General features: G+C 45.0%; 1 protein-coding gene across 1 annotated transcript in view; it reads right to left on the reverse strand.

Annotated features, from left to right (window-relative positions):
* The window catches only part of PLXNA4 (plexin A4), a 404,602-nt gene that overhangs the window by 25,550 nt on the left and 358,881 nt on the right, over positions 1-20,171 (reverse strand). Inside the window, exons 21-25 of the mRNA XM_088531807.1 lie at positions 19,779-19,921; positions 16,234-16,502; positions 13,429-13,495; positions 11,897-12,043; positions 3,605-3,764 (exon numbers count right to left, since the gene is read on the reverse strand). Coding sequence (XP_088387933.1) covers positions 3,605-3,764; positions 11,897-12,043; positions 13,429-13,495; positions 16,234-16,502; positions 19,779-19,921 — 786 coding nt within the window. The remainder of the gene's footprint in view (positions 1-3,604; positions 3,765-11,896; positions 12,044-13,428; positions 13,496-16,233; positions 16,503-19,778; positions 19,922-20,171) is intronic.

The following is a 20,171-nucleotide window of genomic DNA, read 5'->3' on the forward strand; positions in this document are numbered from 1 at the left end:
AGCAACCTTTCTGTTCAGCTTGACTGGGGAAAAGTAAATTCCAGGGGCCATTGACAAAGAGAGGCTTGTTTAAGCTGTGGCAATACCTGGCTAGGGGACAGCTCTACTGGTACAAAGGATATGCCATCCTGCAGCTTGAATCCTACTTAAAATCTTGCACCTCCTGCATGCCTTCTCTTTGGTCCAGGTGACCCTGAACATGCCCATTGAACAAGAGACAAAAATGCAGCAGAGAGATTTTTTTTTTCCCCAAGACAATTGGAACACCCAAGTGGATGGAAGTCCTTCCACCTCCCTCCAGATGCCTTCACCAGAGCTAGTAGCCATCAGTTAACCTATCATTAACAGGCACTTCCAGGTCATGATGCATATGACCCTTTTTAGTCATTCCTACATGCTGTGCTGTGTTTTCCAACCTTTTCCTACAGACCACCATAATAAGGTTGTCTGGTGCCTTAAAACCACCATAAAGGGCTGCAAAATGTTTCTGTGGCTGCTTATGTGCAGAAATGGCGTGTGAAACAAATGCATCTGGCTTACCCAGGCTCGACATTTATTTCATGATCACTTGAGCTTGTGAAGGATTAGTCTGAAGAGCCAGGTGGCCGCTCTTAGTCCTGCATTCCTAGAAGTGTTTTACCGTTTCCCAGTAACTTCCATGTAAGAGACTGACTGGCATAGGAAATAGGAAAAAATGCGAAAAAAAAAAGAAAAACAAAACAAACAAGCAAAAAAAACCACAGCCCTTTTGTCTGTATGCTTCGGGTTCCAGTATAACCAGATGGGTAGCAAAGAAAAACAGGTAAGTTGCCAGCAAATTATGACCTGTAGGAAATTAATGGAGAATCTCAGCTCTGCTCTGCTTCTAGGGTGAAGAAAGGACCATGGTGGTTTGGGAGGGAGAAAGAGAAGTCCCTATCAAAATGCATAGATGGAAGGTGCCTGGAAAAGATTTTATGATATATAGGTAAGTTATCTGCCTTATTGAATACATATTAGAATTTGATTCAATTTAAATAGTTTCCAAAGGTTGAATTGCCCTCCGCAGTGTGGCAGCTCCAGTGACTCCCCTCACTGGGAGCTGCATCCAAAGGGGATGCAGAATCAGTGCATGGCACTTGAACCAGCAGCCCCTTTCAGGAGGCAGTCGAAAGCAGGCAGAAATGAGGTCTCTGTGCGAAGCCAAATTTCTGTTTTCTGATCCTCCTGCCCTAATGTTTTTCCAAAGAGGGGGCATTTTGTTCATGATGAGGACTTTAAATGAAATAATAATAACACAAATGGCCACCGCAGAAATAAGCTTTTACTCAGAGTGCTGCAATCTGGATGTGGGGCTAAAATGTAACCTCAGGGTGTCCAATACAAGTGGTTTCAGCCAAAAACCCCCACCATGAGTCGTCTGAGTAACTGCAAAACATTATGACATTCGTGACACATACAAGTCACTCTGCCTGCAGCTATCCTGCATTTAACAACTCAAAATAACTCATTAGTTTCTTTGCTTTCTTCCATGAGAGCAATCTGGCCTTAGCATGTACAGAAAGCCTAGAAAGTGTAATAGTTGCTGTTGCTGTTTAGAAAACCATCAACTTCAAGGCCAGATTGCAATTGTGTGCTCTGTCCCTTGCTTAGCAAGGACTAGCTGAGCTGATCCAGCAGCTCTTGCTGCCCAGGGCAGGTTGACCCTGAGACCTTTGTGCTGCTTTCTGAGGGACAGCAGCTTCCTGCTCTCCTCACACTTCCTTCACCACCACCAAAGGATGCCATACACCAAAACACCTTTTCAGACAAAAAAGGATGGGCCGAGAGGTGGTGAGACATGCCCATCTACTCATTCCTTCTTCAGCCACCTCAGTCACACTCCTCCCACCTTGTTGGCAGCTCTGCTAAGGAAGCCTGCAATTTTCTTGCCTCTATCATAAATAAGATGCTTTATTTTTTCTTCCCAACTGCACCCTCATGGCTATTTTCTATAGAGCTGCTCATAAAATGGTCTCCTGTCAGTAAGGACAAAATCCATGCACATGTTTATGAATACTTTCTGGACCTCACTAGCACCACTTAGCAGGTCAAAACGGTTTGCAGCAGTAAAAGTCCTGGCTGCTTCATTGTCAGGCTCTTCTGTATCTGGGGATGTGGATCAGATCCAGAGTAGCCTAGCCCACCAGGCCTGTCCATAGGTTGGAAAAGTCATTGAACCTCTGAAAAATTCATAGGGAAGGGAGAAACAACCTGATGTAAATTATCAGAGCTACAATAACATCTGTGGGCTCCAGCTCATCCCTCGCATTTCTGACATAATGGCGAAATTCCTGCCAGGGCTTGTATACCATTCGGTCCCCATAGCCAGCAGACCACTTTCTACCCACACCCAGCCTCAGGTCCAAATGTGGCCCTAGGCCACCATCCAGCACTGCACATACCAATGGAACCAGCCATAAACTCTCTTCCCCCACTGCTTGTGCCCTGACCCTCTACTGTCTCTGGTCTCATGCTTGCACTCTCCAGTCTTCTGCTGACTCACGGCAGCTCCAGAAATGCTTTCGGTCCTTTCATAGTGATGTATACGATTTGTTCTTTATTACTCTGCTTTTGGCAGCTTGTTTCGTTGTTTTAACTGCCTTTCATGAGCAAAAATCTTGCAGCAATTTCTGTCAGGAGTCCCCTCCCCCCCTACATGAACACACGCACATATACACACTTAACTTTAATCCCTGACCTCTCATTTCTGCCTCCATTATTGCTGTGAATTGCTTCTTGGCATCTGTCCATTCCTTTTCCTTTTGGTTCCTCCTCTACTTCACAGGGTTTTATAGACCCCATCATTTTCCACTCAAGTCTCTTTCACTGAAGGTCATCAAAGGCAAATTCTGGCTAATCGCCTCGCACAGTACAGTCCCCCACTCCATACCAATCCAAGTAAATTTTTTTTATGCATCCTTTCATAGTAGCCTCCAGGTGTGGTATCAGATTTGCCTCTGCACCCAATTTCAGGCACCTCACTCTTCCCATTGTCCTTATTTCAGTTTTGGGGAAAAATAACACATTATTTTAGATTCAAAGGCACCCTTGTAATGGGTGGTACAATTCCTCATATGCCCCAGAGCTTGACAGCTTAACTGGCAAGAAATATGATGAAACAGATGCAGTAGCCTGCAACTTGAGTAATGCATGAAGGAGCAGACCACAGAGAAAAACATGAATTCATAAAGTTATCTCATAATGTTCTTGGGCAGGGCTAATGATAAACAGAAGGACTCATTTTTTCTCTTCCTTAAGACGTGAATGCAGCTCTCATAGCCCTCTGCAGAAAGGGAACCCCAGAGCAGCAGGCCTCAGAACTGCTGTTGCTTAAGCTGGTGGGTGGCTGATGGTTTTCCTAACATGCAGACCCCAAAGGCAGAGATGTAGAGCTATCGTTAGCCAGGACTGTATGCATCAGTCCAATCAATACATTACTGCAGCTCTGCTTTGCACAGGCACTGGAAGCAACCTCCATCTGGAAAAGTGGCACTTGCAATAGCTGGACAGTGTCTGGTGGACTTCCATTTCCACTCTCCCCCTCTTCCCAGAGGTGTTCAATGCCCACCACACACTCACATACCCAGATCCATATCAGCAGCTTTGGGCCGGTGGGAGCAGGGCACGTTCTTGAAGATGGCATCCAGGATCTTCTCCTTGACCTGAGTGATGGTGTCACAGTTCAGGATCTTCACCGGGATCTCAGGGCTGTTCACGTTGTCAGGATTGACGCAGCTCAGGACCTGAAAGAAGGGAAGGGAGGCGATGAGATCAGATGTACGTTTCAGAACAGCACAAGAACCCTGGGGTCTGCCCTCCTCAGCCGACTTCTTGTGTCCTGTAAGCTGGATGGAGCTGGGAGGGATCCGGGGTAAAATAAGGTGAAATATGTTCTGAAAAGACACGGGATTGCCGCATGCATCCATGCCTGCTTTGCCCTCAATCCCTTGCCCTGCAGACCTTTAGCATCATTTAGAGTCTGTGCCAGCTGAACTAAGGGTAACTCACCCATTGATTAAATGAAAGAGGGATTTGGCTTTTAGCTAGGAGTTCGGGGCTCTCAGATGTTATAGTCGTTGAGCTGGGGGCAATGTGTGAGTTTTTCTGATCTTCTCTCTCAATCACTTGTCTATGGGAGGCGAAGCTACTATAACTGTGGGAAAAGTCCCTCAGATTTGAGCCTTATCTCCTTGGCATTTTTGCAATACTTAGTACCAAAAAGTTTGTGAACACCACCTCAGGTTCTGGTGCCTTCAGCCAAAAATGAAATCAGACAACAGTGAGTCTTCATAGAAACCATCAAAAATGCTATCAATCAGCCCTGATTCTGGTTGGAGCTGAAGTGATAACCAAAGGAATCTCCAAAACTTTACTTGATCTCTGATTATTCCTTGCTCCACAAAGAGCAGATAAGGCAGTAAAATCCAGTAAGGTCCTTTCATTGTCACTCTGACTTTGAAAATTCAGGTAAAGAGTTATCATGCATCTCTCACCCTTAATTTTGAATATTTTATGCAGAGTCCTGGGACAGCCTGAGACTCTTCTGCCTGAGAAGAATGTTATTGATTTGAAATGAAGGATTTTTTTTTTTTTAAAAAAAGCCTCTTGCTTTGGCACATAGAACAAGAAAAGTGACCCAAGTCCAGAGGCCTCTGATTTCTCAGAAATAGAACAATATCTGTTCCAAACACTGTGTCCAACAGTAAAATGCAAAGCATATGGAGTAGAAAGGGAGAAGGGATTCCTTAAATACACATGCATATTTTAACGGCAGCCAACCCCCTAGTTCACAGCCCTCTGTACGTTGAGCATTTTGGTCTCTCCTGGATAGAGGAGTGTGAAATCTATAAACTTTTATAAACTTAGCACACCTTTACGCTTGGAAGGAGTGTTCAGTGAAGCTCCTGGATATGTGTCATTATTAAATGTTCCTGCGGCCTTTTTACAAGAGCAGGCATGTTATTTTTGGTGACTTAGGCAAATTTTGCCTTGACTATAAATTCCCTTCTGTAGTACGCAATAGATGATGGACTCTCCATCACTCCACACCTTAACCTACTAAGACGCAGTGAGGTCTCAAAGTGGCTGGAAGCTGGGTGGAATAATATCAGCATAATTATATATTGGCTCACCAGGCTCCCTTTGGTGCTGTTATGCTCAGCTAAGAGGGACTTGTGAAGATATTGCTTACAAAGAGTTCTGTGATCTTTTTGGATGAAAGGGGAGATATAAATGTGAGATATTGATTAGATCATAAATCTGTTATTTATATTTCACTTCCAGGAGTATTGAAGAGCATCAGTTCAGATAATAACAACAGCACTGATTTAGAGTTCTGTGGCATCTTTCATCTCAAAGGATCACAGAGCACCATTCAAATGCATCCATTGTTGAGGTTATTAGTGGACCCCTTCCTGTTACTCATCTGTAGGGAATGAGCTGGTGGTTACAATCATAGAATCATTAAGGTCAGAGGGAACCTTTAGAGATCACCTACTCCAACCACTCTGTACACGCGGGGTCACCGCGAGTTTTGAAGCAGGTTTTGATGATCTCCAGAGAAGGAGGCTCGACAACCTCTCTTGACAACCTGTTCCAGTGTTCTGTCACCCTCACTATCAAGAAAATTTTCCTCAAGTTCTTGTAGAACTTTCAGTGCTTCAATTTGTGGCCTCTTCCTCTTGTCCTATCGCTGGCCACCACAAAAAGAGGCTGGCCCCATCCTCCTTACTTTCTCCCTTAGGGTATTTATATACACTGATTAGATCCCCTCTCAGCCTTCTCTTCTCCAGGCTGAACAGGCCCAGCTCCCTCAGCCTCTCCTCATAGGGCAGATGTTCCAGGCCCCTGATCATCCTTGTGGCCCTGCGCTGGACTCTCTCCAGCAGCTCCACATCCCTCTTGTCCTGTGGAGCCCAGAACTGGACACAGTACTCCAGATGTGGCCTCACCAGGGCTGAGTAGAGGGGCAGGATCACCTCCCTCATCCTGCTGCAGATGCTCTTCTTAACGCACCCCAGGATCCCATTGGCTTTCTTGGCCACAAGGGTAGACTGCTGCCTCATGGTCAACTTGTCATTCACCATGATGCCCAGGTCCCTCTCTGCAGAGCTGCTCTCCAGAAGGTCGGTCCTCAGCCTGTACTGGTGTCTGAGTTTATTCCTCCCCAGGTGCAGGACCTTGCACTTGGCCTTGTTGAACTTCATGAGGTTTCTCACTGCCAAGTTGCCCAGCTGTCCAGTCTGTCCAGGTCCCTCTGGATGGCAGTGCAGCCCTCTGGGGTATCAGCTACTCCTTCAAGTTTGCTGTCAACAGCAAACTTGCTGAGGCAGCACTTTGTCCCTGCATTCAGGTCATTGATGAATAAATTGAACAGGACTGGACTGAGGACCAACCCCTGAGGGACCATCGCTAACTACAGGTCTCCACTGACTAGACTCTGCACTCCAAGTAGTCTCTGCATCACAACTCTCTCAGCTCTGCCATCCAGTCAGTACTCAATCTACCTCACCCACACTAACCCACACTTCCAGAGCTAAAGGTTGACAGGCTCGGCCAGGTATTGTGAGAGTGCCATGGGGGTCACGCATGGTGCCGGTGACCAAGTTACTTTGCAGGTCTCTCTTACATGTCATGATCTTTTCCAAAGATCTCTGCTCATCTCAGTTTAGCTAAAGTGGATGTAGTTGATGCCAGTCAGAGCAAGCCCTGCAGGTATAATGCAGCTCCAGTGCAGTCACCGAGGTCTCAGTTCACAGAGAGGCATCTCGTGCCATTCAGAACGACTCAGGCTACCCTGCCAGGCGTCCAGAAAGACCAAGGTCTCCCCCAGGTGCTGACTTGAATCTGACACACCAATGTTCATTTAATGGCAATGAAGATATCCTTTTCAGCACTTCCAGTAATGCAGTCATTGCTTATAGAAATCAAACCTCATCCTACAGTACAAGGGTTTTGGTAGGTAAGGCCCAGATTTCATGTCAGCTCTTAGATGGTGTTTTCCAAATGCAATCTATCTTGTGGAGCTCTGAACTTTTCTCACTATGAAGATCTTGGAATTTTGCAAGGAGCAGCACATGCACACACAAAAGTTTCTCTTCTAAATTTTTCATGGGGTCTATAGAGGTCATCCTTATCCTACAGATTGAAAATCTGTCACCACTTAGCAGACTGAAGTTTCTCATCAAATTGAGGTGCTTGCAAGGAGTGGATTCCTACTCCACTCCTGTGGGAAACCACTCAGGAGTTATATTGGTTCTCCTGGATTTCCACAGATTGTCCCTGATAGGAATTGACCAGGAGAAAATATCCTTTAAGCATTCCTCCCGGTCCCTCCCAGTAATTTAGTGGACTTCAGGAGCTCCATTCTCACTAGAATGCAAGATTCATCCTACATTTTTGCCCTTGCCTTGTCTTGTGAAAGACACAAACCTTATCCCATTGCTCCTGCTGTGCTGCACAACACAAGTTTTGGTGCCAGCTAGTGAGAAGAAGACCTGTGTGATGGCCAGTGAGCTGGAGGGAATCCATAAGATGCTGACCTCCTAAAGATGCTGACCTCCTAAATATATTCCCTCCTGGCCCTTAAGCCCCATTGGGAACTGCTACCAGGGTGGATGAAGGGGACAGGAGCCATCAGTGATCTTCAAGGACATGCTGAAAATGTGGTTCAGCCATTGACAGGAAACTAACACTTGGCTTTGAAGTCTCTGTCAACATGGTACAAAGAGGGTGTCATTCACAGGGTCAGCATGGAAAAGGGCAGGACTGGAAATGAGCAGACTGGAAATCTCTGAGCCCTGCTCTCCCACTGACTGTGTGTGATCTTGGGGCATGCCATCTCACTGGATCAGTGCTTATTGACCTTTTTCTACATCCTTGGGCTTTCTTCTCCTGCCAACCCTCCTAGGCAAGAACTGTCTCTGAGCATACAGACATGCAAAGCCTAGTGCAACTGAACTGATCGCTACTGTGCAATACTGACATTTAAATTACAGCGGCATGGTTTGGGGTTACTTGCTTGGGGGACCTGACTCTTGAGTTCTCTGAGCAGTTTGAGCTATCTGCCACCAGATCACTGCAGTGTCTGTCCTGGAAACAGGCATCATTTCCTTAGAAAAGGCTTCGCAGAGATCAAGCAGGAAAAGGACTGCCAAAGAGGCCAAGCATGGGAAACGCTTTGACATTTTCTTACTGGCTTCCTTCCTGCCACCAAAACTTCCCCCAAAAGCCTTAAACACAGAGAGTTCGAAGAGTCTTTACCCACCATGGAGTGTGATGTCAGGAGAGAGAAGCTTATTAGGCTTCTTGCACCTGAGCCACTGAGGTGTGCAGGGACCACACAGAGAATGCCAGAAGCTCCAAGACAAGATATATTGGGCAGCTCCTGCCTGTCACCCTTAAGCACTAATTATCCAATATTCTTGACAGTATTCGATAAACATCGAGGCCTTTGCTCAACTGCATTATTTGTGTCAACAGAAATGAAGCTGATGCAGGAGATGGATGGCCTTTCCTCATTAGGAAGTGAGGATTTTTTTTTTGCTTATAGATGGCAAATGACTAAAAAGTCATGGATTCTGCCAAAGGCAGGTGGTGACCAACAGGGATGAGAACTTCCTGTCTTTCAGAGATAGAATAATCTGGATGGGTTTTTAATAGCACTACAAGACCAAAGACAATGAGCACTGGCTGTTAGAGAAGACATTAGCACCACAGAGTGCTTCTCTGAGGTAAGTAGCTCAGAAGTTCCATCATTTGATTTGCAACACATTTATTGAGAAATCTCCCAAACTAAACAATTCCTTGCATGTACACAAATTATTATACAGTTATTATTATTATACAGACCCTAGCCCACTGAGAAATACTTCCAATGGAGAAACGTAGGACTAGGCAGACAACAAATCAGATCTATCTCATTTGAGAGAACTATCAGCCCAAAATAATGTAAGTTTCATGAGGTACACAGTCTAAAATCAGTAATTCCAGACATCTGAAACTATCCTGTCTCCTTTTTTCTTCTTGGACAGGTCACTTCATTTCTTTAATTTGCTTTTCACTTAAGTCACAGTGAAAAGCAACTTAAAATATTGGGTCAGAATAAAAGAAGAGTAAGGAATAACAGCTCCCCACCTCTGCCTCAAAACAAGCCCTGGCCTCGTCTGTATGGTCTAGTAACAATAAACAGCTACATTGCTGGAACTGAGATTTAATTCTGTCAAGCAACCAGCTGGCACCTAGCAGTCATGAAACATGAGCAACTCAATGAATTTTATCCACAAATATTGCAAATACATAGCGCTGACTGGATGAGTTTGGGAGGAACAGGAGACATGCAGGGAATTCTTACGCTACAAACAAATATTGAATCAGTTCTTGCTCTATTTCATTATAATATATTTTTTAACAAAAGATGACAGAATAATGTCTGTTTAAGTAAGGGAGGAGAGAGAGAAAATAAAACAGAAATAAAGAGAGGCAAAAAGGAAGAATAGCCCTATTCATATTCTGCTTCTTCTTAATCTCTTTCACCGAAGCTGATCTCTGTAAATCTGCTAAGATTCCTATCGGGATATATTTGTCTGCTCTTGAGATGTAAGAGGGAGAGCTGATTAACATCAAACAACACAGAGTGAATGGAGAAGAGCTTTGTTCAGGCTGATGTATAATTACTACCCTTCTTGCTGTCTGCTTTATATCAAGCCTAAAAGGATCGGAGGGATTTCCTTTGGTGAAAGTAATCGCTCTGTGTCCACATTTTTCTTTCTTTTGCTCAGTTTCTCCATGCAAGATCAGGCTTCCAAATTGCTAGACAACCATATGGAACAGAAAAGAGGACTACCCTGCTGATTTAAAAGGCAAGACCTACTTTTTAATATGAGAAATTAAATTCTGTTCGTATTTAGAAGTAAAGTATGCCCCCCATTAGACTTGGTTCTGATCAAAGCTCATGACTCTGGTTTGTAGCCAGTGAAGAAAAACATCTATTTCTAGATTGTGAATCAGCCCACCTGAGCTAGAATGTAGGACAGGTCAATGAATTAAAATTGCCTGGGCCCATAGCTTTTAAAGACATCTAAAGCTAAATCAGATTAAAGTTCTGCAACTGACGATGTGCATAAAAACAGAAGACAAGCCAGTAGCATGTTCTGAGAATCCTAAAACTAGGGGTTGAAAACATCCCTGGGGGACCCACAACTGTGGAGGAGGAAACCCCGCCATGGACATCACCCTTCTCCTAGTGAGGACCTCAGGGTGATGGCATACATCAGCAATCTCTACCTTTTTTCTTTCTGCAGGAATGGTGCCTTTGCTGCTAGGTCCTAGAGAGATAATGGAAGAGTGACCATCACATCAGGGCAAAGACGTAGATATTTAGAAGTGTTTTGTATATCAATTTTAAATTATTAATCCTTATTAGTGTTGTTATCAACTAAATGCTGTACTAATTTGGAAACGATTGCTAGTATTTTTGTAACTGCCCTTTGTAAAGGGCTGTTGAGGGATTTAGATCACAGAAATGAGTGTCATAAGCAGAATCACCCACTTCTCTTGTTTACAGTCTATACTCCTCCTATCTTCATGTTTATCCTGTTCCAGCTCTCTGTCCAGTCATCACTCTCTGATCTCCTTCTACCTCCCAACACAGCAGCTCCTTCAATGCTCTTTTTCCTCTCTGGAGCTTTTCCTCCTCCAAAAGATGCCCTGGACAGATTGCTCTTCACTCCATAAATTTCTCCAGAAAGCAGTTCCTGCTCTGCGTGGCGGGGGTGGGAAATGGAGAGGGAGGAGATTGCAATGCAATATCACCTTAAAAGTGATATTTGAAGAGAGTACTTCAAAGTGCCTCAGGAATGGTAGCAGTTTGGAACAGTCTGTGCAGCCTGCCAGCGAATAGGGCCCCTCTCTTCTCTCGCAATAAACCCACAACAAGCTGCATACTGCTGTGTGTGAACTGCTAGTACTGCCTAAGCTGCCAGCAGAAAGTGTACCCCTGTTAGGCTACACCGCAGCCCAGTTTTTTGCTGAGAAAGAAGTAAAAAGTCAAATTCCTTCACTTTTCACACTCTATTTGCTAAGGTACCCTCCAAACCATTGTGGGCTCCCCAAAACCGAAAACTGAGAGTCCCAAACTGAGTGTGTATCAGATATTAGACAATAACAACTGGTATTAGACTTTATTTTAACTGTCTCTGGCATATTGTGCTAGGCCCAGCTACCTCTATGTGTTCCAGGGTGTTGTTAAGCTATGCAATTCCACTCAACAAATTAGTGTCACTGATAAAATTTTACACAGGTCCAAAGAGCAATTAGGCAAAATCATAGCAGAAGTATCCATTAAGGGCTATTAAATACAAAGATAGCACATCTGGCCTGGGTAGAGTCTGATCTGCAGGTTGCAGAAGGCTAGGAAATACTCTCAGGGTATATCAATACATGCCTGCTTCTCTCATACTGTCATTTGTATACTAGACATTTCCCAATGGCCACTCAAGGACTAGGTCTTGCGTTTCCAGATGGAGATCATCTAATCTCTCTGTGAAGCAATGCCATAAATTCGTCACCAAGCACAAAAGATGGTCCTGCTGCTGCTTTTTGCAAGGATAGTGATACTCTGGACATGGCAACATAGAAATAATTTGGAAGCTGTCATCTTTTCAAAAACATTTCGCCAACATGCTTTGCAAGTTTCAGCCACAAATCTTGATACCTTATAGGATGCTACCAGTGGATTTTTAGCAGTTATGTTACTGGGCAGCAAGAAGGAAGTGCCCCAGAAGGACAGCATGGCCATCACTGTCTTATTTTCTGGAAATGTCCTCTTCTAAAAGATGCTGGAGAACTCATAGAAGAGTATGCTCATAGCACTTACCAGTGTCTTGTAATCAATCTGCTGTCGGATAAGCTTGTCTTCACTCAGAGAGTATCGGGCTTCTCCAGTGATAGAGTCGATGGGACCCTTTTCCATCTGCTGCTTGATGGCACAGAAGAGGGAAAACAGAGGTTCACCAGCACATTCCTGCAAGGGGTGGAACAGACAAGAGCCAGATGAAGTACGAGGAGCAGAGGTGAAAACCTGGAGTCCAAAATATGTAACATAGAATCATTATGGTTGGAAAAGGCTTTTAAGATCGAGTCCAACCATAAAGCATCTCAGTGATTGCCGGCTCCAAGCCACCCGAGGCAGGTAGGTCAATGGGAAATAGCTTATTCTTCACATGCAGTCAATGTTCAACTCCACCAAGTTCTCCTGAGTTCTTCTAACATACTAGTGGATTGACCTCAAAACAACACTTGTTGCCCCCAGGGTAACTCCCCCACTTCTTCAGAGTGAAACCAGCCCTTTGAGTGCCATTGCACAGGCTAAGGGTGTCTAGTAGTTCTGAGGCCAGCAGAGACCCACAGAAGCATCCCAAGTTGTTTCTGATGGGTCAGGGCAATGCAGCAAAGAGGGTAGGGAATGAGGCTCAAAGGACCCAGAGACAGTGCTGTTAGGTAGATGGACCACTGTTGCCCTATGCAGGGTGCCTGGGCACAAAGTCTCCCCAAGTTCTCCCATTCCGGAAGCAAGCAGGGATGCTCTGACAGGAGCAGCTCCATGACCCAGGGGAGAAATGCATCACTGTGTCCATGTGGTTGCATTGGTGATATCAGTTGTTTGTGTCCCAACTTGGGACAGCTGCAAAGAGACCACAGGCAGAACCCATGAAGCACCCCCTTCCCTAATTCTTCCTTGCCTTTATTTGTGATCTCCCCTCTCCTCCTTCCCACAGCTTTCTTGGGCTCTCCTCTCTTGCTGCACTGACCTATGCCATGAACCCCTCCTGTGGTCTCTCCTCTTGTTTCCCTTCTCTCTTATCTCTCTGTCCTTCCTTCTCTTCTTCCCACCTTACCCTCCGTTTTCCTGGTTTGTCCCACCTCAGTGAGTGAGGTCATTCACCTCTGGTGCAAATCTCAGCAAAAAAACAGTTAATAATCTGAAGTGAAGCAGCCCCTTTCTCAGTATGTACACCTGTCTCCCACTTAATTAGCTTATCTGCCAGGAGCATATTGCTTCTGTGTGCCTGTCTCTTGGCCTTATCAGGCCTCTGCTCAGGCTAAGGCAAGAAGACAAGTTACTGGGGGAAGCAGGGGAAGCCTATTATAAAAGCAGTGCTTTAGAGAGTGACCTCCTTATATCCTTTCCTTTCAGCTGAAAACAGGAATCTGATATTAAACTGACTGGAATTACCTTCTAGGGACCTTCAAAACTTTCCCACCTATTCATCTCAAACAATCCCTCTTGGTTCTTCCTGAGTCAGGAGAAAGGCCCTCACTCATTAGACTGGAAAGTTTTGGTCCCAGCTAAACCTCACCAAGAAAAGCAAGACACAGTTGTTCATCTGGGCACGTTGCTTCTCTTACCTTCAGAAACTTGTACAAAAGGAAGGTGAACCAGTTGGTGAGCATTTTCTCTGCCACGGACTCTGTCCTAAAACCAATCCAAGAGAAAAACAGGATAGGAAATGAATTAGTCATGTTGGTCATGCCAAAGGACTTGGTCAGACGATGAATTTTGTCCATTTTCCTGCCCAGATCACTGAGCAAATCGCAGACCTATGCAGATTAAAAGGTATCGGTATCTCTTTGCTTCCTGCAAAGACTTAGAAACTGAGTTGAATGATGAACTTTGCAAAATCTTAAGACAGATGGATGCAAGACATCTAAATTATTGAAAAAAATAGTAATCTGTCATCGATTATCTTCCCAGCATTTTTAACTGATTATATTCCCCAGTGTGTCAATCAGGGAAAGGGAGACCTGCACGTAGCTGCTCCTGTAATGCTCTCTCCTCAGCAGGTAAAAATCCATTTCCAATTCTCAGGGCTAGCTTTCCCTGCAGAAGGACCAACTCAGGTCCATAAGTTGCTCTGGACACCAGTAGGACAGTGTAATTCATGATGGCTTCAGTGCATGCTCTGGTCTTATTCCTCCAAGTGCCTGCAGTCAGTATCTTCAAGGTCAGAGCAAAAATCCTTCTTGGATGAATAAATTTGGTTTCTAGGTGCCCTAGTCCTCTATCATGAAGCTGGTCTTGCTTCCTTTGGCAAAGTGAAGGGTTTGCATTAAGTTGTATGCCCGCATGCACCCAAAGACCTCGCCTGAAAGCAGTGCCGTGTTACAGCGACATAGAACAAGTGACAGTCCTTTCCCTAGCTAAGTGTGGTTGATCTTTAGCCTTGTTTCCATAGGGATTTCTCTATTCTTGTGGGCACATCTCATTTAGATGGTAGGGATGGCAGGGAGGTGAATAATAGCAGTGCTAGTCGTCATTCTTCTTCTCTTGCCTACAGCCAAAGAGGTGACATGGCCCCAGTTCACTAGGGCATTAATGCTTTTCCTGTACTTCCTTTGCCTACAGTGATCATTGCCATGTCTCTATCTAGAGCCTGCCTCTTTCTGAAGAAGTGTTTTTGTTGTGTATTTTCCTCAGTTAGGGTCACCTCACCATTTTGCTCACTGTATGGTCTTTATGTCCAGCACTCCCTGTGTTGCTCATGGTCCGAGCTCCTCAAACAGTGATGCCACCCAGGCAGGTGTTCTCCTGCACTCCCTGGTGTGACACCCCAAGTTTGGGACCAAACACATGGTGCAAACCCAGTATCACAATGAGGAAAAGAGCTGAACGCCCTGCTGTGCTGTTGACCCTGCTCTGGCAACTTCGATCCTTTTGAGGTTGGATATAATATGGGGATGAATCCTGGACACAGATGAAGTGGGAAAACCTTAATAACCAGAAAACTCCCCCTGCCAACACCTCACAGACCAAAAGTGCAGAAGGATTTTGGAAGATTCCCCTCCATCACAAGGAACCATCAGGTTCAGGTTGAATCTATATCTGGTGCAAATAAATCATCTGGGAGACTAGGACCAAGACCTGAAACTCAAAGCATCAAGTTATTCCCACAGGGCTCTGTTTCAGTGCTGGTCAGGACAGTGACTCCATTTCAGAGAAATCAAAAGAAAACAAAACAAAACAAACTTCACCTTGTGCTTTTAAATCTTGCACAGTGGACGTGGCTTCTGTGTATATCTGTTTTTCTCCCAAAGACCACATGGCATTTCCAGTAAAGAGAATGGGTGAGGAAAGAACTGGATGAAGGGAAAATAGGGAAAATGGGGTGCTCAAGAGAAGACAGGCATAAAAGGCTTGGGAAGACAAAGAAATGGAGAAAGGGGGAAATGAAGAGAGGGGAGAGTTGGAAGGAGGCAATCTGAGATGTGCAGAGAGGAATTGCAAGGAATACAAATGGGAGGATGCCAGCCAGGCTGTAAGCCTGAAATTACATCAGGGAGTTAACTGACACCAAAGCAAAATCCATTTTCTGCCCCTGCTTTGCTGCCCTGTGTACCAAGAGATGCCTGCAGCTCCTCTTCTTGCTGGTGCTCCATGGTGGGTTGTGTGCCAGATAAAAACCCTCCCAGCAGGCACAGAAGACCTCTACCCTGCCTGAGACATCCACTGTAATCAGCACAGAACCCCTCAAAGACAGATCTGAGCAGTGCAAAGGCCATCCATTCCCTCTCGGTGATGCCAGGGGAAATCTGAAGCCAGTAGTTTTACTTAAGGTCTTGGGTTCAATCAGAAAGGCTGGTTCAGGCTGTGGGGAGGAAGAGCTGAGTGTAATCCTAAAGGGAGAAGATGCAGCATTTCCCTAGGCAGGGAAAGCATATTAGTTACAGAGCTGTAGATGTAGCCTTGTAATTTAAGGGTTTCCACAACCCTGGCATTGAGACCTTAGATGTGGCTAGAAAGCATTAAGCTAGGTTTGTGCTCTTTATGAAACAATTTCTACTGCCCGTATCAGCTTTGCCTCTTGATTGCAATCAGCTTCCAAATTCAGTGCTCAGGGAGTAGCAGGAGATCACATAGCTGAAGGAGACTCTCTGTTCATCTGTTGTTCTATCAGCAACAAGATACACGACAGGGCAGTCTATGACCCAGGCAGGAGAACGCAGGTGTTCCCCACACACACCAGACTATAATAACACCTCTCTTATATGGATATGAGTCCTATGTGATACAATTGGAGGCATTCAGGTCAAAAGGAAACACAGGTATAAATGAAGCATTAATGACTTATTGACCTATCCCAAAGGAGGACTTTGAGGCCCTGATTTCATGCAATCCAAAACCCAAGAGATTGGCAGGCCCCTGGAATTACTTACCTCCGGAGAAGAAGTTTAGGGTGGTTCTTGCTCTCCAGATTCTTGTCAATGAGGTCAGCCAAAAGTTGTTTGAGGACATCAGTAGCATACTCCAGCTTGCTCTGCAGCACAGTCATGATGAGCGAGGCCACATTGCCACGGTCCCGCATGGAGAAGCTGCGCTGGGACTCCAGTGTGCGGATGAAGGAGAGCAGGAAAACTTTGTTGTTGATGAGCTGGGCAAAAAGCTTCAGGCCTTTCTCTACCCTCTCCTGACGATAGCCAGGGACCTGCACAAGAATAGTAAGAGGTCAAATCATCCCCTCATTGACTGCTGTCATGCCACTGTCAAATAGATCATAATTCCCCTTTTCTGCCTCTCTGTTCTCAGCCTTCCAGTTCCTCCAAGTCAGCCCATGTAATCATAGACTTTAACATGGAGCAACAGTCGAGTCTGAGACAGGGAAAAGGCAAAGCTGCTACAAATAGTGAAGTTTTGCTTTGTTTTGTTTTTTGGTCTCGAATCTATAAGGAAGGTGAGTCCTTCCTCCTGCTTCACAGAACGATCCTGTAAGAAGGAAGGGGGTCCACACATCAAGCGAGAAGGTCATGTTATTTTCCAAATCTTCATTTACCTCCCTGAACAGTACATTCAGAAGAGACAGCTAGTAATCAATGTGGTATCATGCCATGTTGTAGTTTGATTGCATTCGATCAAAGTCTCACTCTATCTGTTCCAACATCCTTCTCTGCAAGGATCCTGCTTACATCAGTAAACAAGTCTGAGTCAATGCTGAAAGTATTGGGTTACTTGGGACTCTTGTCAGTCCAACCTATCCAGATCTCCTGTTCATCTTGTTCCAGCAAGTTCCCACACATCTGCTGTCCTTCAATACCTGTCATAATGCAGGGAAGGTGCAATGCAGGGACAGGTTTGGCGTTCTGCCTTAAGGAATTGGGAGAGGTAAAAAGACATTGCGTGGAGAAAGCGGACTTGAGAGTCAGGTCATGATTTGAGGAGGGAAAGAGGCTTGAGGTGATGGCTGAGGTGGTGAGCATGTAGTTGTGTATAAGTCTGAAGTGGAGAGAACAGGACACAGAGATTTGGACAGAAGGATGTGCTTGGGAAATCAGATGGTTTAGAGACAGAGAAGTTGACGAGTCTCTGGCACATTCCTGTGAAAGAATGATGAAGTATCTTCTATACTGGACTTCAGGACTGGACCTTGGATTCTATCTACAGAGGTGTCTACCATGCCTCAACTTTCTATCTCTGGACAAGAATGGAGCCATGGGTATACTCCATCCTTTGATCTGCTGCACCAATGCAGCCTTAATGGGAGAACCCCAGACTCATTCCTCTCTCCTGCTGGAGCTTTCTCAGACCCTCAAGAAGCTTCCCTGCAAGCTGGGGAGCCACACCACAGAGCACACATGGCATGGTTGTGCGTGTGTGTGTCATTACTCACACAGCTTTGACACCTCCATTCAAAACAAGTTTGTGTGCTTAAATATCCAAGTAATGTAAGGCTGCTTCGGGGGTCATTACTTCTTTATTCCAGAAATTAGAGATCTTAACTCTTTTTGCATACAGCAAATAGTTTTAAATAACTACAGACAGCCAATAAAAATATTACAACCCATCCCACTAATAATTATTTTTAGCTTACTTTCTTGAACATTTAATATTGTCTACCTCTAGGTTATTACAGAGAATTAAAAACAAGAAAAACATAACACAAGTATTTTGTACTGCATCTTGAAGCAGTTAATTAGCAAACGAAGTAGAAATAAATAAGACCTGCTCACTGAAACTCTGTGCTAGGGTCTTTTCCCAATAAATAGCATGAGTGGGTATTCCTAGGCAAGTAATTCTTAGCATTGTTTTGTTGTTGTTATTGTTGTTTGTTTGTTTGTCTTATCTCCTTCTAGGTGCTAGCAGGGAACAGAATGAAAGCTGCCTTTCCTGCTTTGTCAGCAGCCAAAAATGTGGGAACTGAAAGAACAATTAAAGCTTTACAAAATATTGGGAGGTAAGGGAGGGATGGAAGATGAAAAAAAAAAAGGAGAAGAAGAGATCAAAAGTGACAGATTGAAATATTAACTCATAAAAGTTTTTTATTTTTTTTCTTTAAAGTTTGGTGGCCTTGGTAAAACCTTTGTGTGTTATGCCTCTCCACTTGTATCTGCATATGGGCACAACCATGGTAAAAACTGCAGGGGCAAGACTCTACTCATCTGACTGTAGTTAGTGAATACAGGGGTTGAAATGGTCCCTGGGTGTGATGAAAAAGCTTGTGTGTGTGTGTGTATGCGCACATGTGTGTGCTAGAGAGGAATTGATCACCCCTCCTCTCTTCAACTCTGTGAAACTGCACACTTCTTGAGTGAAAGCAGCCCCATTTGCACCCCAAAATTCAACCCCTTCTATAACTCCTGTGTAACACAACCTCCTGTCCATCCCCACAAGACTTCACCATTTCTTTTTACTTGCTCATGAGTGGCTGGCCTCCTCAGTACTGCACTCAGGCAGTTTTTTTTAATGGTTCTCCCTATATAGTTTGATGTAGCTTGGCCCTCCTGAAGAAAAGGAGCAAAGAATAGCAGGCACCTCTAATTACACAGCCAGCTAAGCATGGTATTGCCTCTGCCAGCTCTTATTCTTCAGCTCTGCCAGCTACTGCAGTCCTGGCCTCAGGCAGTTCCTCAGTAGCCCATGCCAAAGCCTGTCTGAAGTGCAGAGTTTGCCAAAGGCTTTGCAGAGAGTTCAGCCAAGGACCTCCCTGGTCTTGGCCATGGTATACCCCAACCCAGGTATCCCTAGAACAGAACCTGTCCATCCTGCCAAGCCCTGAACCAGCTTTGTAGCAGAGAAGGCCTTCAGCGAAAACTCACCTGAGGCTTGTCAAACTCACTGTTGCCAGAAAACTAATGCAGACAATGTGCAGACCTCTACATTAATGGGCAACTTCTCCCCAAACTCCCATTGCTGCCTCTGGTGACTGGGGGTGCTGCAGGAACATGCAAGCATGTGTGGTCAGAGAGAGGAGGTGAGTTTCTGACCTCCTTGCAAGCCACAGAGACCTGCAGCTATGGAGCACAGCAAATGCAAACCTCTGGTGAGTGTCCATCATTTTTATAGGTGTTGTCCAGGTAAAGGATCTGATAATGTCATCAGCATCAGCAAAGCTCCACAGACAGCTCCAGAACTCTCTTTTGATCCCTTTTCCCAGGCCCTTGTTTAGCTGCAACTAATAAAACCAATTTCAAAAGCAAACCCCAAGAGGCTGGAGACACAGGAGGGACAGAATATGGTGGACCTAGTGTACACAAATCTATGGGGCTCTTCCAAATAGTTGAGTGATCAAGCAGCATGCCAGAACTTAACATCTAAGATAGCAGCAATCATCTCCCCCTTCTCAATCAGACTTTTTATGAGGTGCTGTTTTTTCTCTGGTAAGACAAAGCACTGTAAGCCACCTTGTCCATGACACAACATCTCTTGCATTTGGGGCAGAACAGAGAGCAACGAAATGACGCAGCAGCTGTAAATGTTGATTTTGTACCTCTAGATCCCTCAGGACTGGGTGGTCTTCAATGCCAGGGAAAAGCACTCTCATGGTGTAGGTTCGGTAATCGAGGAAAGGGATCCCGGCTCCATCTAGGTCACTTGTTAGTTCATGAATATCCGTCTGCAGCTCTGCAAAAGCTGGTACAGAAATGACCCATTCATGTAGCAATAACAGTACAGTTCTCACTCATCATGATCAGAAAGGCTCTCAGACCCGTATGTTTCCCCTGGGAAAACTGAGATTAGGGTATGAGTGGAGAAGCAACGTGTGGAAAAAGGTAGAAAAGTGCAGCCTTACCCCAAGGTCAAGGGCCAAGGCTACCCCTGGACTTAGGAAATGCAGTTAGGATGGCAAGGCTGGTTCTGGGCAAAGCCAGACCTAGATCTA

Source organism: Tinamus guttatus, unplaced genomic scaffold (assembly GCF_059628265.1).
Source record: "Tinamus guttatus ecotype Peru unplaced genomic scaffold, ASM5962826v1 Tinamus_guttatus_pri_ptg000434l, whole genome shotgun sequence".
In the NCBI taxonomy this organism is placed as follows: Eukaryota; Metazoa; Chordata; class Aves; order Tinamiformes; family Tinamidae; genus Tinamus; species Tinamus guttatus.